The 27,219-nt window shown below is 44.1% G+C and overlaps 1 protein-coding gene across 1 annotated transcript in view; it reads left to right on the top strand.

Annotated features, from left to right (window-relative positions):
- rbms3 (RNA binding motif, single stranded interacting protein) overlaps positions 1 to 27,219 on the top strand; it is a 182,406-nt gene that overhangs the window by 133,456 nt on the left and 21,731 nt on the right. Inside the window, exons 11-13 of the mRNA XM_056425448.1 lie at positions 6,102 to 6,109; positions 11,364 to 11,460; positions 15,755 to 15,805. Coding sequence (XP_056281423.1) covers positions 6,102 to 6,109; positions 11,364 to 11,460; positions 15,755 to 15,805 — 156 coding nt within the window. The remainder of the gene's footprint in view (positions 1 to 6,101; positions 6,110 to 11,363; positions 11,461 to 15,754; positions 15,806 to 27,219) is intronic.

Below are 27,219 nucleotides of genomic sequence, written 5' to 3'. Positions count from 1 at the left end.
TTCCCCTTCCGTTGTTCCCTCCCCCCCCCCGGGAGGGGGGCCACTTCCCTATTTTTTATTACCATCAAAAAATCTTCTGTTGCGAGCGACGTGCCCCTTGTGTGAGGTGGCAATCAAAGTGTGTTGGGGTGTTTTGGGTAATTGACCAGGTTTGGTGGTGCTGCGAGCACCCAAAACCCGGGTTAAACCAGTGAGGAGGCGGAGGAAAGGGCCATTTTGGGGTGGAAAAATTTTTTGGAGTTTAAAAAGGGCCCCAGCTGCTGAAATTTTGAAAAATGAGCGCAAGTGATTGCCCCGGTGGGCCGGGTCTCCAACTCCTGTGAGGAGCTTGGGGTTATTAAACCGGAAAATCATTCCCAGAAAGGCAAATTTCCCTTTTTAGTTGCCCCGGGGATAAAACAACGGAAAAGCGCGTCACTGGATGTTTTGGCAGGGAGGTTAAACCCCCCCTTTTGAAAAAAACATTTTCGAGACAGTCCTGGGGCACAAGCTGTTTAGGTGTTTCTGGTCAGTGTTTTGGGAGGGGGTTTTCCTGGAAAAATGTGTCCCTTTTTAAGTTTGTCTGCTGACAGGTTAGTATATGGGGGGTTTTAACAGTTCGGCTTTAAAACCCAAGTTGCCCCAAAGGGAAATATGTTTTAAAAAACCAGGAAATATTTGTCAACCCCGTAAAAACGCCAAAATTCAACCCTGGGAGCTTTAAAAAAAGGGTGTTGGTTGGGGTCTTTCTCTTCTTTTTCTTATTGGAGGAGGGAAACGCTTTAAAAATTTAGTTTTTTTATTCCATAAAAGTTTAAATTTGATGAAACTTACACAAGTTTATTGCCCTTTAAAACCCGTTTTTTCGCCAACCGAAAAACGCTTTAAACCGTTTTTGTCTTTCCAGGTTTTCTGTCTTTAAAATTTTAATGAAAATTTTAATTCAACCATTTTCTTTTTAACATTTTAATGTCTTTAAAGTTTTATTCAAAAAAATTATTTTAAAAAACCTAAGAAACCAAAATCAGAAAACTTTTTAAAAGGATAAAAATCCTTTGCTTTTTAAAGGATGAGAAAAATGGGAAATAAAAGTTAAAATGTTTTTTTCCCACAGAGGATTTTCGCCTGTGTTGCTTTACCAGAGGGCCCCGAAAAGGGCAGGACTCGGAGGGGCCTGCGTTTCCAAAAAAAAGAAAATATTGACCGGTTGACAATCGGTTTTTGAAAGGGATTCGGGACAAATTTTAAAAGGGGGGAAACGGAGGGTTTTGGGAAAACAAAATTTTGGGAAATTATTTAAAACTGAGGGGTCAAAATTTAGTGAAAGCCAAAGGGGTTTAGTTAGCAAAAAACCCCGATGGAAAACCCGCCCGTTTGGGAAAACTATCCTGAGTTGGGGTTTCCCAAACAAAACCAGGGCCTGGATTACTGGAAAATGGAAAGCCCTGGGTTTTTTTCAAACCCAAACAAGGGGTTTCCAATTTTTAAGGAAAAAATTTCTTTAGGGTTATTGCTTTAAACCAAGTTACGCAACATGGAAAAATTTTTAATTGATTGGTTCAATTTATGCCAGGACTTCTCATAAACCCAAATTAAAAAATAAACTTTAGGGTTCATAGTGCTCATTAAAAAGGTTTTTTGAAATAATTTGTTTAAAAAACACTTTGTTTATTTTTTAAAGTGTGGTCAATTTAATTTGAGCGGACCCAAAATAAAAGAAATAAATCAAAAATTGTGTTTTCCATTTCAAGCCCAATGGTTTTTCTGCTGGGGAGTAAAAACCCCCTGGGAAAATTTAAAAATTTTTTTCCAATTCAAAACCAAAAACAAAGGGGAAAATGTTTATAAAAGTTTCTTCCTTTTTCAAGGGGTTGGAGCTTCGCAAACCCGGGGAAATTCTTGGGACTTGGGCCGGTTTCCCCGGGTTTGGCTTTTTTGTTTCCTTAAAAAAAAGCCATGGCCTTTTTTCGGGGTTGAAACGGTTATTTTTTTAAAATGGAAAAATAATTTTAATTTGCCGTGGGGCCGGTTTTCCCTTTTTTTAAAGGGGTTTTAAAAGGGTTTTTGGCGGCCCACGGGCGGTTGCACAGGGAAAACTTTTGTCTTGGGCCCGGGGGGTTAAAACCCAAAAAGGGCCGGGTGGATGAAACCGGGGAAACGTCAGGGCTTTGTGATTGAAACTCAAACTAATTATTTCCCCGATCCGAGGAAGGTTTAAGGCTTTGTTTTTTTTTTGGGGTGCTCTGTCCCTCCCCCAACATTTCCTGGGTGATTGAATTGGTCCCCCTTTAGCCCTCTAAACAACAAACAAAATTTTAATTCACTTTTTGGTTGGGTTTCAACCCCTCATAAATTGTTCCAAAAATTTTAAAATTAAAAATTCAAATGAAACAAAATTTGTGTTATCATTACCCCAAATTACTTTACCCCAAATAGCCTTGGACCTCCCTTTCCTCCGTCCGGGCCCGCATTATAAGGCCCCGCCCAAACATCAGGGGAGAAAAAGATAAAACCCGGGGCTTTTCCCCCGGGGGAGGAAAGGGCCCCTCACCTTCCGGACAAAGGGGGGTTTTGGCTCGGGGGGGCCGCAAAGGCCCGGGGGGAAGGGGGGCCCCCCCCGGGGGTGGGGCCCCAAAGGGCCCCGGGGGACCCCCCCTGGGTTCCCCAAAAATTGGGTTTTTTGGAAACCCAAACCCCCCAAACCCCCAGGAAAAAATTTTCCGTTTTTTTCCCCCACCCCCTTTTTTCCGGGGTTGTTTTTTTGTTTCCCTGGGTTTACCCCCCCCGCCCCCCGTCCCAGGTTATCCAAAAAACCCAAAAAAAGGGGAAAAGGGGCAAGTTTCCCCCAAGAAGGAAAGGGGTTTTGAGGAAAACCCCTTTTTTTACCCGGGGTTCTTTAAAAAACCCTTTTGGCCCCGTTTACATCAAAAGGGCCCACCCGGGGAATTTCCGAAAACCGGCTAAGAAACCCTTGGGCACAGGGGCCGGGTTACCGGTTTTTTAAAATTTTCGGGAAAACATCCGGCCCCCAACAAAGGGGAATTTGCCCCCTTTTTTGATTTTAAATTTGCGCTGAAAACCCCGGGTTTTTTGGTTTTAAAGGGGAACCCCTTTTTTTTTGGGGGGGGGCCCCCCCCTTTTGTTTTTTTTGGGTTTTCACAAATCCCCGTTTCCCCGGGAGGGGAAAAAAACCCGGGGGTGCCCTGCAAAAAGGGGGGCCCCGTCCCGTGCCCCCCCCCATGGGGGGGGGCCCCCCCCCCCCCCGGGGCCCCTAGCGAGTTTGGGCGAAAGGGTAAGGGAAAAAAAAAATTTTTTTTTGCCCGAATATTTTTTGGGTTTTTTTTCGGGCCATTTGGGTTAAAAACCAAATTTCCCCAAAAAATTTTTGGGGGCCTTTTTCCCCCCCCGGACCTTTAAAGGGTAAAGCCCCGGGTTTTCCCGGGGGCCCCCGGGGGTTTTCCAAAACCCGGTTTTTCCCTTTGGGCCCCGGGGAAAAAGGGGATACCCGGCCGGGGTTTTTTTCCCCTTTGTCGGGCCCCAAATTTGGGAAAAAAAAAACCCCCCCCAAAAAAAAAGGGGGTTTAAAAGGGTTTTGGGGGTTAGGGGGACCCCCAGGGGAAAAGGGGGGCCCAAAAGGCCCCGAGGGAAAATTTGGTTTTTTGTGTTTTTGGGCCCCCTTTCCCCAAACAAGGAAGGGGCAAAACAAATTTTTGGGGAAAATTTAAAATCCCCTTTTAAAAATTTTGCGGGAAGGGAAAATTTTGAAAAAATCCCCCTCGGGGTGGGGGGCAAAAAAAGTTCGCCTTTTGGCCCCTTTTTAAAATAGTTTGGGGTAGGGAAGATAAAAACCAAAAACCGGAAAACCCCTTTCCCGGGGTTTTGTTTCCCTTTTTCCCCAAACCTTTTTTCAAACCAAAAAAAACCCCAAATTTAAATTTCCCTTTTTGAAATTTAAACTTTTTTTGGGGTTTTTCAATTTTTTCCCCAAAAAACAAAACATTTTTTCGGCAAACTGATTTTTTCAAATTGTATTTGGCTTGAACCCAAAACCCCCTTTTAAAGTAGCCCCCCCGGGAAAAAAAAAATGTAAAAAGGGCCCCCTAAAAGGTGTTTAAAAAAAAAAAGATTGGGAAAAAAACCAAAATTTTTAAATTAAAATTTTTTGGAAAACACAAATTTTAAGGGGAAATTTTTTTAAAAACCCTTTCCCCCCAAAAAATTTTAAAAAATCCCCTCCCCATTCCGAAAGTTTAATTTCCTCGGGCCCGGGTTCAGGTTTTTAATTTTTTCCCTTTTTTGGGATTAAATGGTTTTTTGGTGGCTTTTACAAAAAGGGGTCGGCCTTTGGCCCCCGAAAAAAATTTTTTTAAAAAGTTTCCCACCCCTTTTCCCGCGTCTTTCCCGGGGGGTAAAGTGTTTTTTGGGGCAGCCCGGGGGCCCTTTTTTCGGTTTTTTCGGGGGGTCCCCCAAGCGGGGTTTAAGGGGGTCAGGGGTTTTAATTTTTTGAAGAAACCCCCGGGAAAAGGGGGTTTCCTGCCCAAAAGTTTTAAATTTTTTTCCTTTGTTTTTTGGCCTTACCCCTTTTCCCCCCCCAAAAAAAACTCCCCCCAAAATTGGGTTTTGGGTTTAAAAACCCCTTTGGCCCTTTTAAAAAGGGCCTATTTTTAAACCAGGGTGAGGGGTTTTAGGTTTAAAATGGGTTATTCCCAAAATCCCTTTTCCTTTTTCAGGGAAAAGGGGATTCCCCCGGGAAAAAAATTTTAAAATTAAAAAAAAAATTTTTTAAAGAAAGGGTCCCAAAAACCCCTCACAAAAAGTTTGGGAAACAAAAAGGGCAGCAATTTAAAAAAATAAAAAAAAAACTGAAAAAAAAAAAAAAATTTTTTCCCTTTAAAAAAATTTGGAAAAAAAAAAGGGGTTAAAAAAAATTTTTCCCAATTTCCCCCCAAATTTAAAAATTTTTCTTTATATATTTTTAAAAAAAATTGCACCTTTTTTGGGTTTGGGGGATTTGTTGTTTTTCCCCGTTTGTTTTGGGCTTTTCCCCCTTTTAGGTTTAAAACCCGGAAACCGATTTTCCCCCAAATTTCCGGGTTAAACGGGTTTTTTGGGCTTTGTTTTTTTTGGGGGTTAATGGGTTTTTTTTTGGGGGTTTTAAATCCCTTTTTCCCCCCGAGCGAAAATTTTTGGGTTTGCCCCCCCTTCCGAATTTTTTTGGGTTTTCCCTTTGAATTTTTTTTCCCCGCGTTTTCCCCGGAAACCCGGCCCCCCTTTTTTGCCCCCCCCACCCCATTTAAAACCAAAAAGGGAGCCCCCAAGGGGGAAAAAACCCCTTTAAATAAAAAAAAGGGTGGGGGTTTGAAAAAAGGGCCCCCAAATTTAAAAATAATTAAATTGGGGGTTCCCCCTTAAGGGGAAAAATTTTTAAATTTGTTTTAGAAATTTTTTTTTTTTTCCCGGGGGGGGGAAATCTGTAATATATTAACAAACCCTTTTATAAAAAGGGTTTAAACTCAGGGGGTTGCCTTTCAGGGGATAAAACCCCAGGAATTTAAAAATTTTTCCGGGCCCCTGAAGGGGTTTTTGGTTTAAATTAATTCCTCCCTGTGTTGGGGCCTTAAAAACCCGGATGACCGCCCCTTCGCGGCTAAAAACAAAGTTTAATCCTCACCCCCCGTTTTTCCCCCATTTTACCCCCTTTGGTTCTTTCCAAAAAAAGATTTGAAGGTAAATTTCCCCAAAACCGGGTTTTTTCCCCACTTTTTCAGGGTTTTTTTTTTTTTTTGGGGGGGGGAAAGGGGGGGGCGGGGGCCGGGGATGGGTAAACCAATTTTGGGTTTTTAAACCCAATTTTTGGGATTTTCCAAAATTTTCCCCCTTGGGGGGCTCTTTGGGAGAAAACCCCAAGGGGGCTAAAAAGGTAAAAGGGGGTAATAGCGGCGGCCTTCGAATTTTCCCCTTTTTTTAATTCCAATTACCCCTTTAAAAAAACCAAAATTTTTTCAAAAAAAATAATTTTTAATTGTGTGCCCCGAAAACCCCCTTTCCAAATTTTTTTGGGAAAAAATTGTGCCCGGTAAAAAAGGAATATAAGAAAAATTTAAAAAAATTTTTTTGGGAAGCAAAATGGGCCCGGGGGTGCCATTTTTGGAACCCGGGTTAAAAACCTGGGTTTTTGATATAGGAATTTTTAAATTTATTTTTTCCAAACCTCTTTGTAATTTCTTTAAAAGAGTTTTTCTTCCAAAACCACAAGAAACCCCCCCGGGGGGGGCCTTTACCCCCCCATTTTAAGGGGCATTATTTAAAAAAAAAGTTTTTTTTTTTAAAAAAAAACAGGGGCCAAAAATAAACCAAAAAATTTAAAACCCCTTAAAAACAAAAAAAAAAAGGGGGGGAAAAAAGAAAAATAAAAAAACCCTTTTTTCAAAAAAAACGAAAACAGTTACCTTTAAATTTTTTTTTTTTTTTTTTTGGTTTGGTTTTTGGGGTTTTTTGTTTTTTCCCCTTTTTGGGGAAAAAAGGACTCCCTTTTGGGGGGTTTTCTTTCCGGGTGGGCTCCTCCCCCCAAACCCCCCGAGCGGGGGTCCCACCCCCCAAACCCCCCCAAAAATTTCCCCCCCGAAAAGGGGCCCCTTTCCCCCCCCCATTCGCCCCCCCTTTTTGGGGGTTTTTTTTTTGATCCCCCCCTGCCCCCCGGGGGCCCCCGGCCCCCTTTTTTTTTTCCCCGGGTTTTTACCCCGGAATTATTTTTGTTTTGGGGTTTTTCCCTTTCTTTTTGGGCTGTGGTTTTTTCCCCCCCAACGGGGTTAAAAATTTTTTTTTCCCTTTTTTTTTTGTTTATAACCCCCGGGGAAAAAAAAAACCCCCAACACCCTTTTTTGGGTTTGGGTTTCCTCGTTCGGTTTTCTTAGCCGGAGGGTTTTCCCCCGGGGCTTTAAAAGAAAAAAGGGGGGTGGCCCCCCTTTTTAAAAAACAAATTTTTTCCCGGGCCCCCGGAAACGGGCCCTTTTCCCGGGGTATGGTTTTTCCCCCGGGTTTGGATGCCCCTGGGGTGTCTCCGAGAAAAAGGGGGGGGTTTGGGTTTTTTGATTTCCAAAAAGCTGTTTTCCCCGGGTTTAAAAAAGGTGGAAATTAAACCGGGCCCAGGGGCCCCTGTTATAAACCCCCCCGGCACTTTAAGGACGGAGAAAAAAAACCCCGGGGGGAAAGGTTTGAACCCCCCTTACCTTTCCCTGGGGCCCCGCCAACATTTTGGGGAAAACCCCGGGGTTTAAATGCCCTTTTAAACCAGGGAAAATTTTTTTTTAAAGGCCAAAAAGGGGCAAACCCCCCTAAAAACCCCCCCAAAAGAAAGGGTCCGGGGGAAAAAATGTTTAAAGGCCAAAGGAAAACCCAGGAAAGGCCAAGGTTTTTCCATTTTTAAAGGGTTTTGTTTTTTTTCCCCCCCTTTTTGGGTTTTAAGGGGGAAAACCAAAAAACCAAGAAAAAAACCTTTAAGTAGTTTAAAATTTTTTGCCCCCGGGAAAAAAGGGGGTTTTTATTTCCTGGGGGAAATCTTTAATGCCCGGGAATTAAAACAGAAAAAACCCCCTTTTAAAGGGGTTTTCCCCCGTTTGCCCAAAATTTCCCCCCGGGCCCTTTAGGGGGGAAAATTCCAAAAAGACTTTTTGGGTTTAACATTTTATTAAAATATTTAAACAGGAAGAATTTTTTAACAAAAAAAAAAGGTTTGGAAAACATTTTTGGGGGATATGAAAACCTTAAAAAATTTTTAAGAAAAAAATATTTTAACAGGCCCCCTTTTTCCCAAACCGGGGGCCCAGGGGATTACTTTTCTTGGGCGGGTTTTTTAATAAACAAAGGCCTTTGGGATTTTGGTTTGCTTCAAATTGGTTTGGGGAAAAAATTTAATTTAAAAGAAATTTTGGGGGTTAAAAATTTTTGGACAATTTAAAACCGAAAACCCCTTAAAAAAAAGGTTTTTTTTTCCCCCTTTCCCAAATATTCCCTGAAACTTTAAAACCTTTTTTTAACAAAAAAAGGGGCAAAGGGGGGATAAAAACCAATGGGGGGGCCCCCTTTAAAAGGGGCAAAAAAACCCGGGAAAATTTAAAAATGCAAATGCATTTAAAATTTTTTGATGTTTTTTTGCGGTTCCAAATTTTTTTGGGTTTTTTTGGGGGGGTTTTGTGGGTTTTGTTTGTTTTTTTTTTTTTTGGGGCCCTTTTGGGGAAAAAGGGGAACTGCCTAAATTTAAAAAATAAAACCCCTTTTAAGCCCCTTTTTAAAAAAAATTTTTTACTTTTTTTGGGGACAAACGGAAAAGCCCAACCGGGGGTCCTCCAACAAAAAATCCTTTCGGGGGGAAAAAAAAGGGTTTCACAAACAACAAAAAAAATAAAAAAAAGGGGGTTTTGAATTTTTTGGTCCCTTTTTGTTTTCCCCCTTTATTTTTTTTAATTTTTAAAAACCCCTAAAAGCCCGGGCGTTTTTTCGTTAAAAAACCCCGGGAAAAGATCTTTTGGGCCCCCCTTGGTTAAAAATTTTTGGGGGGAAAAAAGGGGTTTTGGGATTTATTTTCATAAAATTTGGGGCGGGAAAAAATATGGGTTTTAAATTTTTCCCTTTAAAAAACTGCAAATCCGCCAAATTATAATCCTGCAGATATTTGTGTTAAGCAACAGACCTGCTGGGTGAGGAATGATTCACTCGTAATACATTCGACCAGAAGTTAAGCCTCATGATCGGGTTCCAGAAATAAGAGAAATAGGGTGAATTAAGTAGCAAGGAATGTTAAAGAAGTCGGTTTTATGTAAGGGCTAATGCAATGTGGAAAACCCCAAAAATAAAGTGAATCAGCCAGCAAGGAATGAAGAAGAATATAGTCAATTTTATTCATGTATTAATGCAAAGTAGAAAATAAAAATGCAGTTGAACAGAAAATGTAAAACAGAAATGCCACTTTACATTTGTCAGACTGTGCTTAGTGGTGCATCAAAATTCAAGTGCAAATTGGGTTATCCATTCATCCATTTTCTGCCGCTTATCTGGGGCCATGTCGGGATGACGAGTTATTCCAGACGTCCCCCGCTACGTTTTGCAGCTCCTCCAGGGGTGTTCTGAGGTATTCCCAAGCCAGACAAGATATATACCGTGATGCTTCCAGTGTGGACTGGGTCTAGCCTGGGGTCTCCCACCAGTAGGGAAACCTACAAAGGATGGCACCCAGTTGGCCTCCTGATCAGTTGCCTGGAAGGAGCAGCTGGTCCCTCCAGGCGTGTGAGGTCCCTACCCCATCTCTTAGAGTGAGCCGGGCCACCCGATGGAGGACACTCATGTTGGTTGTATTTGCAATCTAATTATTTCGCTCACTAACTTAAGCTCATAGGTGAGTGTAGATGAGGGTTGGAGCATAGATCGACCGGTAAATGAAAAGCTGTTCCCTCTGGCTCAGCTCCCTCTTCCCCACTGCGGTTCGGTACAACTCCTTCATTACTACCTCAAGTCCCAGAGATCCATGAACGGCAGAGAACCACGGCCTTCGATTCCGAGGTGCTATCTCTCCCCCCGGTGGCAGACTTATTAAGCCAAAAGAATCACATCATCTGCAAAGAGCAGAGAAGCAACATTGGGGTACACAAACCAGACCCTCTATTCCCCCTAAACTGCACATTGAGAAAATTGACAATCCTCAATGTGCTCCACCAGCGCCGTCCTACCACCAACTGTGTCTGACTTCCTGCTGAGAATACGGCTCTGCTTTGTAGCAACAGCCGCGGTTACACATTTTCCGGCTGTACCCCCTCCAAGTCTATACCTCCCATAGGACCCTATGTCCCTGTCTGCTGTCTTTGCCTACGGCCCGGCTGACAATGCACCTGACCCCAATGCCGACCTCTGTGGGTGGAAGGCCTGCAGGGCAAAGTGGATTAGTGAATTTAAATTACAATTAATATGCAAATCCCCATATATATATATATATATATATATATACACTATTTTAGTTGCTGGACTAAATTTCCATTTTCTAGTTTGCATTAATTAATATTTAAATGTTTTAAAAATGGGCATAACACTCTTAAGATATTCCTGCACCTCATAAGGCATGAACGGTATTTAAGAGTCAATGTTGTATTCCTTGTGCTTTGGTGACTTTGGTATTACTTCTTCATCGTTTTGAGTCTCACAGACACTTACGTATGGATATAAAACTGCAAAACCACAATTTAAATGCCTCTGCACCGGCAACCGCAATGGCTGGAGGTATTATGTTTTCATGTCGTCCGTCCGGTGCGAACGAGATATCTCAGGAACTCCAATTTTGGCACAAACGTCCAGCTGGACGCCTCAAGGATGAACGGATCAGAATTTGGTGGCCAAAGATCATCGAGACCTCACAAAATACATTTTTGAAACTTTGGAACTCAAGATATATGTTATATGTCAATTAAGACAACTAAACACAAATGTCTATTTATAGAATAATCTTCTTTGTTAGCCAAAAAGTGAAGTATGTATGGAGTCAGAGTCAGCTAGACCCGAGAGAGGTTTAACCTCCATCTTGAGCTCTTGTGAACAAACTATTGTAAAACTGCGCCTGGGGTCTCACAGAACATTTGTATTGAGCGACAATGCAATGAACAACATAAAGAGCTTATGCTGTATCTTGAAATAGAACGGGTCTTCAAAGCCAACCTGCCGAATATAGTTGGCCAGTAATATGATCTTCAGCTCAGGTGACTGTTGGATATTCCACTTAGCCTCCCAGGGGAGCGCAGCACCATTCGGTTGCTATAGAGCTTCAGCAATGAGATGGAGTAGCGAGGCCGACCAGCTCGCGTCTCTGCAGCTCATGTCAAACCTTATAGCTTCTTGAAATGCAATGAGTTTTCCCCAAGCTCATCCTACAAGAGTGCTGCTTAAAGCCAGCCATGCAGCACGGTGTAGCCTTAACACCAGAGTCCACATTGAGGGGGGGAATGAAATAACACCACCATCTTTATACGATGACAAAGCTCAATCTGATGTGATAAAACCCGGCTTTTCACTTGAGAACGTGATGAGACACTTCATGAAACTTTTATATGGCGTTCGAAATACAATGTAAGGCCTGGTGCTTGGCCTGTGCACGCTGCGGGATAAATCAGCAGCGTGCTTGTGTGTGTGTGTGTGTGATTGTGTGTGTGCGCTGTAGTTTGCTCGTGTTTCTCTCTTCTATAGACGGAGAAACTCAGGTAACACATAACTCTGTATCAACGTAACGTCACTTCATGGTTACATTGTGTTCTAAGACCTGTTGTGAATTTGACAAACTAATTCTGCTGTGTCCTCTCCTTTTCTTTTATTCTTTACCTCCTCCCTCTCTCTGTCTCCCTCCTCAGGTTCTACTCCTCGCCTTACAGCATCGCTACCAACCGCATGATCGCACAGACCTCCATCACGCCCTTCATCGCTGCTTCCCCCGTTTCCACATATCAGGTGGGGCATAATGCACTGCATTATGGGTAGAATGCTGACCGTGTGTGCGTTATAGGAGGGTTTGCTTTGTGTACGGGGATTGGAGAGAGGGGGCTGGCTGCAAGACAGCGTGAGGTTCTCTTCTTCTCTCATCGTTTCTCCGCCACTCCAGCTGTGCTCTCTGACATATGTTTTGTAGGCGGCAAACACAACAGGCATCAGAAAAGCAGCATTTTAAAAAATTAAAAATAATAAGGCTGACATGGTAGAAAGAAAGTAAATCATGAATTGAAGTGTCGATGAACAACAACACTTTCCTCCCTCCCAGTTCGCTGACCTTTTGTGTCCTTCCTCAGCGGCTAACGCAATAAAATAGTTTTTGGGCTGTTGTTGTTTTATTTGCTAACTTGGATACAATCGCTTCCTCTTCCAAAGTGAATTTCCACATCCCTCACGGCTGCGATCTGTGAAGTAATGAAAGAGAACAGGACAGGAACGTGAAAATTGGCTGTGTGAGATGTCAAGAGCGTTAACCGTTTTCCCGTCGCCGCGCATTTCACGCATCGAGACATCAAGAGGCGCTGCCACCGTGCCCTCTCGCTCAGACACTATCGCTTAACATCGCCTCCGTTTGGTATGCAGAGACAGACTGACGAGGATGGGCAGCGCGCGAGAGGAGATTAAGGATAGATGCGGAAAATAGAAGGGACAGATGGAGAGAGAGAGAGAGAGAACTACGAAGAGGAGGATGGATAGCGCGGGTGGTAATGGTGGCGAAGGCTTGGGTGGTGGTGCAGAGGAGGGGTGTTGCTGAAGGTTGCTGCGCCCGTCTTTGAGGCACGCTTGATTAAAACTCTGGTCCAGTACCTGCGGTGGGGGGGGAGGGAGAAAAGTGGGCCAGGGCGCGTCTAATCCGCTCTCGGAAGGCTTCCCAAATTGATTTATCAAAAACAATGGCCGGGCTTTTGAGGAATATTAATCCTCACAGTTCCAATATCGGGCAGCTCTGCCACCGCTTCCTGTAATATTGCCCTTCAGCCAGTCACGGCAGGAAGGTGAGTCCTTCATCTTCCGTTCAAGTACAAAGAGACAGAGGAAAAAGAAAAGGAGAAGACGAGCCAGGCAGCCACACACACACTAGACAAAAGGAAATTGCTTCATTTTATGGTGCAAACTGCTGCCTTTGTAATGAGAATCTCCGGCTGCATAGAAATGACTGTATACGCCATTCCTCCCTTTATGTTGATGTCGAGTGGTTATCTTTTCCAGCTACTAGTTTGGTGGCATCGATTTGTCGAATCTGCAAATGAGCCACGCCGACTGCCCGGTTCTGGTGTTCTTTCATCCTCCCGTGGGCTTGAATGATGATTGGCTTTGTTTCCTGGAAAAACAGCTTTGATTATCCACGTGACAGGAGCCAGCCGAGGCCAGATCTCTACCAAGATCTCAGCTGGTGCCGCCAGTCAGCCGTGGCCTGGTTTACATCACTGGCCCTGCAGACGGGCTCACTGGCTGACTAAATATGTGGCTGGCTGACTCACTACCGAGCTAACTGGCTGCATAGGTCGGTGGCCAACTGGCTGAACGGCTGTCTGTTTTTGTCTTTTTGGCTGCCAGGCTGTTTTCATTGGTAACACAAGCTGCGAAGTTCAGCCAGCGGTGTAGCATCCCAGGTCATTATAACTCACACTGTACCTGCTCTCGTAGAGATTTATTGTATCAATAAAATACTATATTTTTTCTTTTATTTCCTAATACTTTGGAATGTACGTTCTTAACCCTTGTGTTGCCTTCGGGTCATTTTGACCCGATTCAATATTTAACCCTCCTGTCGCCTTCGGGTCAATTTGACCCGATTCAATGTTTAATGTCGGTGTTCTTTCGGGAGTCAACAAACAAACATAAAGTACCTCACACTTAAACTTGGAAAACAATATTAATTCTAATAATTTTCTGGAGATTTTAATAGCTGGGGTCATATTGACCTCAAGGGTAAAATATGTTAGTAAATATAAAGGTAACAGGAGGGTTAAACATTGAATCGGGTCATATTGACCCGAAGGCGACAGGAGGGTGAAACATTGAATCGGGTCAAATTGACCCGAAGGCAACACAAGGGTTAAGCGAATTTCACTCTTGATATATATATATATATATATATATAGATATTCATATTTAGATATATATATATGAAAATATATATATATTGATAGATGACAATAATAAAATGAAAAGAGACTACCGGTAATTAGAATGTTTGATGATTTATATACTAGCTTCAAAGCACTTTATAGTATTATAAAGACCAGCTCAAAAATATATTAATGTTCCTTTTTCCTGTTGATCCGGTCCGTGACTCAAAACCGTGATACAATCCAAACCGTGACATTTGGGATCCCCCCCCTCGACATTCAATACCGTTCAGATAGCACTCTGGCTGATTCAATATTGTCCTCAGATAGACCATCATCTCCATCAGAGGAAAAGCGGCTGCGGGAGCCACAGCGGCACACACGGCTCAGGTTTTCTGTCAAGTTGTGCGGCAAAAGTCAAACAAAATGTAACTTTGAACCTGAATACTCTGACCCCCTCAACACACAGTTCAGTCCTGTTGTGCGTTCATCGCGTGGAGGCAAATAGTCGTGACAGCCAACACGTTTCAGTCGAGAAGTCCTGTAACCCTACTCTCTGATTCCGTGTATCCAGTTAATGGGAGCATCTGCAGCATCCTGGTTCTACCCATGCTAACTATTAATTGACTCTGTAACTGCTGACTGTGCAACATGGGGCTAATCTCAGTCAGGTTTACAATCTCTATGAGTTTTAAAGCATGTCAGATGGTGCATTGAATGTCTCGTTAATCGTTAACCTGACCCGCCAGATGGTTTGTTCCACGGAACCACCTGAAAAGCACTCAATAGAAAGTGTTTGGAGAAGGCCAGGCACACCTGGCAGGTGATGGGATGAAACCATCTCGTCAAATGAAAGTCTTACCGACGCAAAGTCATCTCTTCAATCGATAAACGACTTTGCTCTTCTTTCAAAGAAGTGCTCTTTCCTTCTGATATTACCGATGCTACTGTAGCATCTCTGCCTCTCCCCGTCATCTTGCGCACGCCTAAGCCACGCCCCTAACTGCCTAAAGCTCCACCAGGATATTGATTGGCCTGCGAATGACTTGAAGCCCGATGTGATGGGTCTGATGTGATCTAGCAATTTTTCACGTCGTCTCGTGACATCGCGAACGACTCTAAATAAATATCTGGTATTACACCAGCTCTCATTTCATGTTGCGTTCTGATTGGTTGGTTTGCAAACGTGGGTCGCATTGTGGGATTTATGTTCCCACATCTCTGACACTCTCAACTTTGGCCACCGGAGCTCTAAATCGTTCGTGAGTGGACTCGTACGAATCCACACCGGGGTTTTTGATTTACAGCTAAAGATTTCACCACATTTCTTAACATCGGTCTGGGACGGCCCAAAGTCATAGAGGGGCCGAGAGTCAGAATAATCTATTAAATACATCACATGATGGTCATGCCTCATCTTGCGTGCGGATCATGTGAATAGAGATAAGCCTTCTCTGTGTCTATCGGCTGTCCCGTTCAGCTGGGGAGAACAAATACCGCCGCGTATAAACAAACAGGCTTGGCTTCATGTGGTAGAATATCAAGCTTTGTTTAGGTGTGGATCCAAATCACGTGTTTGGGTTGGCACAGAGGATTGATTACTCTTATAGCAGATTATTCCGTGTTTGTCTTTGTTTAATCTAATCATTTTACCAGGATCAGCGGCCAGCCTGTGTGTGTGTCCGTTACAAGCTGTCTAATTCTCCTCTCCAGCACATCTACAAGCTGTGTGTTGCTCTCCTCCAGTCTCTGGATCATTGTCTCTGCCACTGTTTCACCGTCTCTTTGACTTTCCACATGTGTGTTTTCCTACAAACAAAAGCTCTGTCCACCACTCTCAAATGAATGATACTTGTAAAAGAGAAGGAGCCTAATGTATGAGCTCCATGCACAAATATACTGTTGGTAATGATGAGAAGGTGGGAGGGAGATTTGCTGCCTCCAGACTTTCAAATATTTTTGTATAATTCTTTGGCACAGCTTTATCCGTGTAAAATTCAGCCATTTTGCTGCATTAAAACCAACGCAATCCCTTTAATACCTCCAGACTCGAGAGTATTTGAACATATTGTGAATATTTGAGCAGCGTTTATTGCTTTATGTGGGATACAACTTGGATTTGACTCAGCGTGAGAAAATGTATATCATCACCATCATTTCACACTTTCTGTGTTTCTCCTCAGGTCCAGAGTACGTCATGGATGCCTCACCAACAATATGTAATGCAACCTACAGTAAGTACTTCACCGTTCACCTGCCCTTGGCTTCCCTTGGGGTCGACCGTAGCCTTCGGTTTCTCCTTTGGGCATTTCTCCGCCAGAGTTGTTGAAAGGTTTTAGGAGCAACTCGTTAAAAGAAGTATATTTAACGTTTGAGCTGAAAACAGTTACAATATGGAAGATTTGTTCATACATATTTAGGCTAAATCAAATGATTAGAAAATGGATTGTGTCTGGGGGAAACAACATGTCACCTACATTCCTTCGTCTGCTGCAGGTCAAATGGTAAATCTCCTAAATTGCATGCATGCTCATACTATAAAAGTACCACATGAAAACTCCTTCTCACTAAATGATTGCACCACTTTTGTCCTGCAATTACTATAAAGGTATATTATATGTTTCCATCCATCACAAGTATACAACACACATTGGGATTTATTTTTTGGGTTGGGAGTTTATAGGTGTTGGATATGCCAGGAAGCGATTCAGCATCATTTACCAGACCGCAGCTCAATACAGACGGGCCGTAGACTGTTGCTCGGGGTTACCGGCCCAGACAGCAGACAGGGGGGAAATTATTATTAATTAGATTTAGTTCACCAGCAACACAGCCTCCCACAGCGGAACGAAGGTAGTCACATTACATCCAACGGTATCCTGTCATTATGATTGAAGAGGACAGAACGCTGGCCCGCCACGGAGCTTTGTTATTTCAGCCATTCTGCAAATAGTATCCACACTAATGAGTTATTTAATATTTGCTCCACTGGCGAAAACATTCATTCCTACTTCTAGGGATGTTTCACTTTTTAGGTACAAGTCAGAAAAGAATGTTTCGAAAGGCTCTTAACCTTTTAAGCACGGAGCTTTTTTTAGGCCTCTGCTCCGAAAATTGCATCCCCAAACTAAAAAGGCTGTATCTCTGCAACCACTAGGGCTATTTTAATCATTTTTACATTTTTACCTTTTGTTCAGATGTGTACATATCAGTCTATATGTTACTGGGTAAGAGTAAATAAAGATGTCATGCAGAAAATATATAATAATTTCAGGTCCGAATATAATAAAAGCACTTCCAGGCAGATTATATTTTTGGAATGAGGCAGTTGAAAGGTTTTAAACTCTCTCAAATCATATTAAAATATGTTAACATTCTCCCAGAGTTTATATTCACTTTTTTGTCTGCATGTTGTCTGTATTAATAGTTTGGAATACGTCACAGATGTGCTTCCCAAATGTTGGAGCAACAAAGATCATTAGTGGTTTGGTGATTTGTTTTAAGGCTGGACTCCATAGTTTTTCCCGTTATATTACTGAGAGGTTTTTAATAATTCTGCCAGAGGCTTTAACGTTTGCTCGAGGCATTTCCCCAAAGCACGTATCCAGACAACAGCACTCGACACAAATGAGCTAAATAGACGTCTTAGCGTGCCACAGCTCAATACAGAGAGCGCGAGAGTAGTTCATACAATGGCATAGAGCATATTGTAAAAAGGAGCTGGACTACAATGAGGAGGTGCATTATAACACAGTACAAAATAAGCATGTCGTTACACTGATGCAGTAAGTTATTTTGGCTTTGTAAATTCAATCTTTACCCCGAGGGTTACGGGAGTAATGTTTTGTTGAGGTACCTCTAATGAATCTCACAGATGATTTAACTCATGCTGTTGCATCAGAGTTTACATATTTTTCTATAAATGATCATCCCTGGGATAATATAACATTGTAATGCAGTTTTTTGACATGATTCAGTTGTGATTCACTTTGTCAGTTTGTTGTTCGTTAACCCAGAAGGCACATGTCCAAGTGCTGCGGATATTAAGAGGCAACCAAAAGATGTAATTATCTGATATTTCCTACAAGCTGTTTCACTACAACAACGGTTTGCCTCAAGCTACCATAAAAGTGTCAATGGCATCGTTAGCCTTGTGAGTACTAAATACTTTTTTATTTTGTTGAACTGCTTGGGAGTCCCTGTGATTGTGAAACACTGGATTCTACCACTGATGGTCCAGCACTCGCTCACTGGAGGACGACTCCAGCTGCCGCGTGGCTCCCAGCTGTCGCCATTTAGCACTCAGTCCAACCCATCTCACTTCCACCCCCGATGTGGGACAGTGAACATGTAATCTGGTCGCAGCAGGGCACCAGCTAGGCCGACACACACACACACACACACACACACACACACACACATCCAGCTGCAGCTGCCCTCCACGCCACGCCGTTTGCCTTTCAGCCACGCGACCTCCTGCCTGTCCTCCGAGTATCTCAACTCACCGGGCCTTCTCTGCCCTTCGCGGTCAGGACTGCACTTTCCTGGCGAAGCGTGTTTCACACAGGTTTGAAGTTAGCTCGCTAACAAGCTGACTTACATTATTACAAAGTGAATGCCGGATATTTCTAGTCCCGTAACTGCTCAGCATGGGCAGTACTGTGTATGTGTGTAATTCTGTCGACACATGCCCAAAAATACATCGACATGTGTGCATCAGGTCAATACCAATGCATTTGTATACCTAAAGGTGTGTACCATTTCCTGCTCCCTCTGGCAGACTCTATCTCTTGTTTTACGGCAGACAGAATGTGCACCGCCTCCTTGTCTATGGCCGTGTAACTGCTCATGCTTGCCTGATTCATGTGTGTGTGTGCAGTGCCATATGTGTGGTCCGTCCTGGTTGTTCCCAACCAGACGTACGGCAGCCTGACGGCCCTCCATCTTCCAGCCTTATGTCGCGAGGCCTCTTGGAGCCATTGGCAGTAGCCACCAGTCGGTCGCTGCATTGTGCTGTGGTGTACATCTCATCACGCCAGAAGTCGCCATGTGGCCGTATCCGTCCCCCTTGTGTTCCAGTTCTGTCACCAAACGGCTGCTAGTTGCTAACCCCAGCTGTCACCGCCATCACTGGATCATAGCTAGCAATCTGTCTCCCTTTATGACCCACGCTCTCACCGGCTACCAGCCACACACACAGTAGACAGCTCTTTACACACACACACACACACACACACAGCCTGCCACCAGCTCAGTGGCGGACATCAATTTACCCAAGCGTGCGAGCTTCTAGAGCTCAGGGGCCTACTCGAAGCATTTAAAACCCATTGATTGTGCTGCAGTTTGGCCGGTGCCGCCATGTGTTGCGTGTTAAACCAATGGAGCGTTGGGCAGCGGCGCGACTGGTGTCCAAGCAATATGGAGGCAGTGGAGCGGGGCAGGGGAAGGGGTCACAGCCAGCCGGTCAGATATCAGAATAGAATAGAACTGTGTGTGTGTGTGTGTGTGTTTGTGTGTGTGTGTGTGTGTGTGTGTGTGTGTGTGTGTGTGTGTGTGTGTGTGTGTGTGTGTGTGTGTGTGTGTGTGTGTGTGTGTGTGTGTGTGTGTGTGTGTGTGTGTGTGTGTGTGTGTGTGTGTGTGTGTGTGTGTGTCTTGTAAAACCCTTAACAGTCAGCCCAATAATAAATAAGCAGTCACTTATTCACTTACAGGCCTTTTCGTTGCCATTCCGTTGGTTTGGTCCAACTAAACTTTCTGCCAGCTCCTTTAACAAACTACATCATTATGTACAGCAACAGGAAATGTGCAAGACTAATTCTGTCATTTTGTATTTCCACATGAAGGATAAACCTCACTGTGTAACAGAGAGACACATATTAAACACACAACAAAAATCTGCATCCCGTAGATATTCTCGTACGTATATAAAATATAATTAAGATATTTGGCTAAACTGTTCAAAATGTAGTCGAGTAACGGCCTGGTTCCATTATGGGATCATATTTATTTACTTATATTTGTACATTCTCCGTTAAGGCACATGGTTGACTGTTTTTGGTTTTGATTTCGCAATTAAAGCTACACTGGTGCTTTTTGTGCTTATTTGGAGTTATATGTACTTTCTACTTGAGCCTAAGATATCACTCCTCTCCTAATAATACCGGTTATGAAGAAATGATATATTATCTGGGTCAGGAACTTCCACGGGAATAAAGAACTGATATCATTTCCTGCATCTCTCACCAGCGTGTAGCGCTTCGGCAAAGGTGTTTGTTTTCTCTCTGATTACACTTGAGAAGTCCATTCACATGAAACTGAGCTTCATCACCGAAGAGGAGCCGGCACTTTGGGAGCAGGAAGTCAGAGTGAGTGAGGAGAGAACAGTGTTCAAAATGAGTTTATCCCCAATTAATGGGCAGAATATGCTGGGCATTGAACTTTATCCAACTTTTCTTTTTAAAGGAGACGGCACATCGAGGTAGCGGCTCGTTTTTTCTTCCTTTCCTTCTCTGTTCATCACTTGTCTTCCCTCTCTCTTCTCCTCTCTTGCTGTCTCCCAGATGTTCTAATGCTGTGCTCTGGTTGGCAGTGTAGGCGTTGGGATGTCAGACCGGCATGACCGCTCACCTTTTTGCTCTGTTATTTGGACAGCGGACCTTGAGGCAGAGGAGATGAAACGGAAGAACCAAATGCCCCAATAGACCAACGCGCCCGTGTGGCTGGCGCACAGATGCGCCGCCATTCTTAACACTTTCTGAATGGTAAATCTCTCCGACATATAAGAGATCATTAATCACACACGCGGACGCTCAAATTCACTTCCCTCTGCCAAAGAGAGGGCTGTCTTCCCCGTGATGTATCCATCCTCATGTTCCCCCTCTTCCTCACCGCGGATCGAGGAGGGCAACATTGCGTTGGTCTCGTGGATTTGACTGGCGAGGCAGAATTTGAGACGGGGTTACGGTCGTCCTTGAGCCGCTCTTGCTCTCCTCTCTTTATCTGTTCATCCCTCTCTCCCATCCTCATTCCCTCTCTACTTCTTTCTATACATCTCCCTCTCATGTATCCCTGTTTTTGTCTCATTGCGTCCCTCCTGCCGCTCCCCCTCTCTCTCTCTCTCTCTCCCTCTCCCCCCCGTCTCTTTCTCAAATGCCCTTTCGGATTACAACTGCAGCTACTGTGCCGGTGCCAGCAAAAAAAGACGTCTGTCCAGGGTTAAAGTTGCATTCATATAAGAGAGATATTGTTGCAGTGCCACAGGGTGACTGATTGAGCGGCGGCATTTTCACTTTAAGCTTTTTGGTATTACTGTGAAAAATGTTGCGATAGCAGCAGAAACACATTTTGAGACAAAAGCTGATTTATTTTGGTGGACAAGCTTTACGAGCTCACTGTGTTTTTATGAACAATTGGATTTTCTGATCTTTTCTTTTTTGTTTGGCTTTTGTAAATAAGCTAAATATTCTGGAGAGTGTGAAATGATCCATGTGGCTACAAGAGGCAGTCGGAGAACGGTTGATTCAAGCGAATCAAGGGAATGGACCTCCCATGAAGATGTGACAAATACTGTTACATGCTTCATCTAGCATCTTTATCATCTACGTACGCATGCAAATGCCCCCCCCCCCCCCCCCACACACACACACACACAGACACACACAGTACAAATCTATTAATCCATACAATATCCTCTTCAAGTTAGTGGATTTTCTCTGATAATGACCTCATTACTCTGAGCATTTTATGGTCATTATCGATAGTATTACGGACTGAATTAATCTGTGCACAGCAGCATTGCTATGAACAATGTCAATCAGAGCCAATCAGAAACATATGTCCCCAGATTTTGATCTCTATTCATAGCCGACTGCACCTCAGGTTTCACCTGATGAGGCTGATGTTCTGGGATAAAACATTTACTTGTAATTTAATCTGCATCCTCTAAGATATTGCAGATAATTGACAGACACAATTAATCATAATAATAAGTGTCATTGTGGAAGAGAATTATGAACACATTAGATGAAAATCTTTGCCAGAGGTTAGAAATCCTTCGTCGGCATCTGGCTCCAAATGCTAATCTGTTAACATTGTTGTGGCCCTCAGCTGCTTCGTCTTCACAGTAGAGTTCCCCGCAGTTTCCTGTGGGGTCTGCAATTAAGCTTTTAAAAGAGTAAAAGCAAAATGGTGGCAGACGCTACTATAAGCCGCTATCTGCATCCACGTCGACTTGTGTGGCTTCGTTCATTTCGATTCATCGTGGTGCGCTCCGGTTTCTCTGCTCCTTCAGTTGGGAGAAATGAGCAGTTCACCTTGCTGGCTTAGTCCATGCACGTTGCGTCTTGCAGCCAGACCGTGTTGGTAATACTAGACCAGCCCTGGTAGTCTGTTCCCCCCGAGGAGGGATTCATGCTGCGGATTAAAGCCAAAGACCCAGGATGCTGGCTCCCTTTTTTTGGGCTTTCCTGAATAGAAAGGTGCCTGAGGGTATCTGAAACTTGTGGCCACAGTCGAGTTAGGTGAAACAAAAGTCATGGGTGGCTCTTGTTAGGCTTATTAGAGCACACATATAGGACAAGACTTGAAAGAGCAATCAGTAGAGAGCACATCTCAGCCAAGTGTCTGCACCCCTGCTGTAATGTTTGATTGAACGAATACAACCCACAATTGGCCAATCCCAGGGACGCTCCCCCCCCCCACCGTGCAGCCGCCGTCTCTCTTTCTCACGCTCGCTTAACCACACACCCTCCCCACGCAACCACACACTGCCCCATTGAGCCGCAATCATATGCATTTGTGTCGATGGAAAAATCAGGAGTGCTCCCGGGTTTACCCCGGCATGCAAATCTGGACTGTCGATCAGTCGCGGCCCCTTACCGGCCGGTTCCGAGGATCGAGGAGTCAGCAGTCAAATGCGACGGCCGATAAAATACGTTTTTTTTCAAAAAGTATGAATCACCACAAACCCATAAACAGCAGACACAAAAAATAGTTGAGATAATGTATAAGAACGCATACACACACATTCAGATCATGCAGGAATATAAACATGTGGATGAAAGAGGACATACACACTACCCAGAAGCTTGTGTGGTGGTGTGGCTTCGACAGAGTCAGTGTCTGTACCGACAGGATTACCCTTCAGCTGGGCAGGCGTCTCGTGTTAGCGGCCCCTGGCATTCTGCACTGTATATAGTTACCAGTCAATCAGCAGCAGATGTTATATAACACCAGGCTTTCCAGACCAATAACGACTGAGTGAACAAGCTGCGCCTGTGTACGTTCCACCGGAGATGGAGCAAAGTCTACGCGGTCCTGAGCGCTTGAGCAGAATTACTCGAGCCCTGTGGCGTGGAGCCGCAGCACAAAACACACGACCGGCATCGGTATCCAAACCGCCGAGACGTTGCACGGGGAAACCGACTGTCAAATACAGCGAGGAATGTGTCGAGTCAAGTGCAGGTCCTCTTTCATGTGGACAGCACAAGTGATGCTCTGTTTGGTTGGAGCACAGCTCGCTCATTGTTTGACGCTCTTGAGGCTTTTTTACGCCAACTTTCCCATTTTTGCCTGTCAGAAAGCATTTATACTTTGAAAAAATGTCAGCCTTCGTGCCCCATTCTTACTTTTTACCAAGCTATTAGGGATTTTTACATTACATGACATTTAGCTGACGCTTTTATCCAAAGCGTCTTACAATTATGTTACATTTCATACAAAGTAGACACAGCTACAGGGAGCAATGCAGGGTTAAGTGTCTTGCTCAAGGACACATCGACTAGGGCGGGGATTGAACCTCCAACCCCCTGGTTGAAAGACAGACCTGCTGACCCCTGACCCTCAGTCGCCTCTTCTTTGCGTACGATGACTAAACAGTTCGGATGTCTTCTTGCCAGCAGTGAAACTTCATGGACGTACTTGTAGCTTTGTTTTAAAAGTGTCGTTTAAATGGAGTTTTATTATCTCTGCGATATTATTATGCAACAGCTGCGTCTGCCCTTTATCCCCCATTCTGCTGCAGCAAACTACATCATATCTTTTGGCGGTCGGTTGCGGCTCCATGTTCAAGGACCTCTCCTGGTTGCAGTGACTCCATCGCCGCTTGATTTAGATTTTTAATTAAGAGTGTTTTACAACCTCTTACAGCCAGATGGGGCGGGTTAGCAAATTGTTGTATTGTCTCAATCACACATTACAGCGATGGTCAGACACACCCGGCGCACCTTTCTAGAAGTAGTCGGCGTTTGAGCTTCTCTCTGAGGCCTCGGTATGTTTCCACTCGGACTAAGTTGGATATTCTACCTGCAGCTGTAGAGAACATTAAGCTCACTGGATCTTTGCAGAATGCTATCGAGAGCCTTTGCAGAAGACATTGTGTAAAAAAGGGAAAAAAGCAATCTTTTCCTTATTTGAAAGATTCCCTCATTTTCTTCTTTTTTTAATAATACACTTCTGGTACGTCGGGGTTATTGTGTATTTACTTTGAGCGGCGCTTCATGACTGTACTCTGTTACACTCTCCAAAACGAGCTGTTTTGTTCCTAAATTCTAAATCCGTCACCGCAATCTTGACAGAGCCGATATTAATATGACAAAAGACCATTTTACATCTCTCGGTCTCATAGCTGCGAAGAAAAAGACGTATCTCATCTTTCAGCGTTCGCAAAACTAGATGAAATTCTAAAACACGCTGCCTACACCTCACTGGAGTCTGGACCCGTGCTGTGGGTCCTTACACCGTAATGGACCAGGCAGTATGAACTCTTTCTGGGTGACATTTATGTATCGCCGTACCCGTTTTACAGCTGTTATTTCTGATCAGCAACTCTAAAGACAAAGTAATGAATACCAGCTGATACCGATCAGGGCTCCATCAGCTGGAGTGCCGCAATTTACTTGTAATGAGTAGTCGTTAAAAAAAAAACTGCACGCTTTTTTATTTTTACAAGACTTTCCTATTTACTGTACATTGTCTCTGGTCGCTGAGTGTATATCAACGTATTTAACAACCCGGGGGCTGATATCATCCGTCTCCTGTCTGGAGCACGATCAATACCATCTTAAGCAAGATGGGTTTTTTACTCGGACGCGCACGCGTTTCACTCGCACATCAAAAGTAGCTCGTACATCGAGGAGATGTGTACACATCGTGTCGCATTTGAGCCGCGTGGCAGCATCCATTAGCTTGCTCTTTCGCTCGCACACAGCTGGGCAAATCAAAAACATATATTGTTCTATTTGTGTCAGTCTCCTTCTCATTTTCTCTTTGCTCTCTCTGGACAGACACACGCCACACACACACACACACACTAAAAATCCCCCTCTCTCACAGACACTCAGTCTCCCAAACACAGAAAATCGAAATCACAAATCGGCTTAACTCTCCCTGACACGTCTGTGAATTAAGCCTTTCCGCTGCTCTCCCTTTCCCATTATAACGGCATTGTCGGAGGCTGAAACGGTAACAGGTAGCCCACAGCTCCTGCTGCTTCCATCTCTTTCCTTCTCTCCTCCTCTCTCCCGCAGTTTCCTTCTTTGTCATCTCTCGCTCCCCCCCCCCCCCCCCCTTGCGTGTCTCTCAGCCTTTCTCTCCAATTCTCCGTCCTCCCTCTACCCCGTCCATTTTTTTCTGGCTCCCGTCTTCCGCATGACCTCCATCAGCTCTCTCCTTAATCATCCCTCTGCTGTCCTCACGCTGTCTCTTTTTTCCTGTCTGCTCTCGTTTCCTCTCTCCTTTACTCCACCCGTCTATCACGGTGGTGAACTCGGGGAACTTTTCTTTTTTTTTTGGAAGGAGAAATATTGAGTTACCTCCACCGGTTACAATTGCAGGTTCAGATTTTCCCACACAAAAGAAAGACTTGAGATCAGTTTGTCTACTTGTTAACTTTGAGTATTTCTTAGTCAACTAATACCCATATGAGCTGTTTCCAAAAAGTCATTTTCTAAATTAGGTTGCACCATTAAAACTCAATAAATGTGTGTAAAGACTTCTGAAATGTGAAAATTGGCTACTAGAAAATATCTATAGTAATGTTCTTCACTTTAAATGTAATGTACCTACATTACTTTTCATCATGCACTGATATTTTAAGTTTCTAATCCCTTACTTTCAATTTGTATAATATGCATACATCGAGAAATATGAGTTTCAGAATTAGTAATATTCATGCAACTTTTTAGTTAATTTGAGGAATCCTCTAAGTTAACGTCATTATTAAACATCATTTTCATCAAGTGTCGGCTCAGATAAATAGATCAACTGTTAAGTCATATATTATATATTCAATGCATTATTATTATCATTATAGTCAAATGTAATCAGAAAAAACTCACGAATGAGCCGTTGTCTTTTCTTTTTTCTTTACCTCTGAGTAGTTCTGCCGTTGTTCCTTCAGGTTTCATACGGCCATTCGACAGTAAGATTGGGCGCTTGTAAAAAGCCTGAGAGGCAGAACCCAGGACGCCATCAGCCCTCACACCCTTTTGTTTGTGTGGAGCAAACTGTTTTCATGTAGTGATTTGTAAGCGGCCACTTAGTGATAATGAGACGTACACAGAGTTGGTGCAATTGTAACACTCCTTCCCCTACCGAGCTCATCCACCGAGCTCAGCATTCACCGCTGCCTCTTTCCTTATATGCTGAGGTGAAACTCCGGTAGAGGATCACATGAAGCTCGCATAGTGAGTGGAAGAGGGAGAAGATGAGGGAGGCTGGGAGAGAGAGAGAGAGAGAGAGAGAGAGAGAGAGAGAGAGAGAGAGAGAGAGAGAGAGAGAGAGAGAGAGAGCTGGCCGACTGTTGTGAATGCAGGAACTATACAAGCAGAGCGGTTCTGACAGGCTGTGTCTGCACAGTTTGTTCTCCAATAGGTCCACACAGACACACCAGTGGGCTGCTCACACACACACACACACACACACACACACACACACTACACGCAGACACCCGTCAGTCTCTTTAAACACTCGTGCACTAATGCTGTTACGCCCAGTGTGCAGCAGGCTGAGCTGCAGCACAGACACACACAGTGAGAGGGGGGGGGGGGGCTCGGCTGTGAGCGCTCTTCCTCCGGAGGCATCGGTGCCGGGGAGATGGAGCTGTCACGAGACGAGGAGGAGTGAAAGTGCAACAATGGTTTCATCGCGTTCCCTCATGTTCCACTGCACAGCCGAAAAAGAAGCTTCTCGCCTTCTCATCCGGCCGTTAGGGAGAACATGAAGAGGAGGGGAGGCTTGAGAGTGAATGAGAGATGGGAGGATTGGGGGGGCGGGGGGGTGCAGAGAGATGGCATCCTCTCGCCGCGATCGATGAGCCTCACAAACCCATATTGTTGATACAGCAGCAGCAGTATGGACTATTTTGATGGAGCGAAAGACAATAGTGTGTATTGATCTTTAAGATGTCCCTGTGTTCTGTTGCTGTTTATTCGCTCTCTCCCTCTTCCTTTCTTCCTCTCTGGCTGCGTTTGTCCTTGTGTCACCCCTGCCGGAGCCCCACCCTTCTCCCTTCCTCTGTTTTTATTGCTTTCATGTTTTTGAAAATCCTTCCTGTCCTCCTGCTGACTTTCTCTCTCCCCTCATCTTTTCCAACCCCGACTTCCTGCCTTGCCTTCTTTTAACTCTTACCACCACACCCTATCCTCTCGCG

Source organism: Pseudoliparis swirei, chromosome 1, assembly GCF_029220125.1.
Source record: "Pseudoliparis swirei isolate HS2019 ecotype Mariana Trench chromosome 1, NWPU_hadal_v1, whole genome shotgun sequence".
NCBI classification, from domain to species: Eukaryota; Metazoa; Chordata; class Actinopteri; order Perciformes; family Liparidae; genus Pseudoliparis; species Pseudoliparis swirei.
Note: the sequence above shows the minus strand (reverse complement) of the source record. Positions and strands in the feature narration are given on the sequence as shown.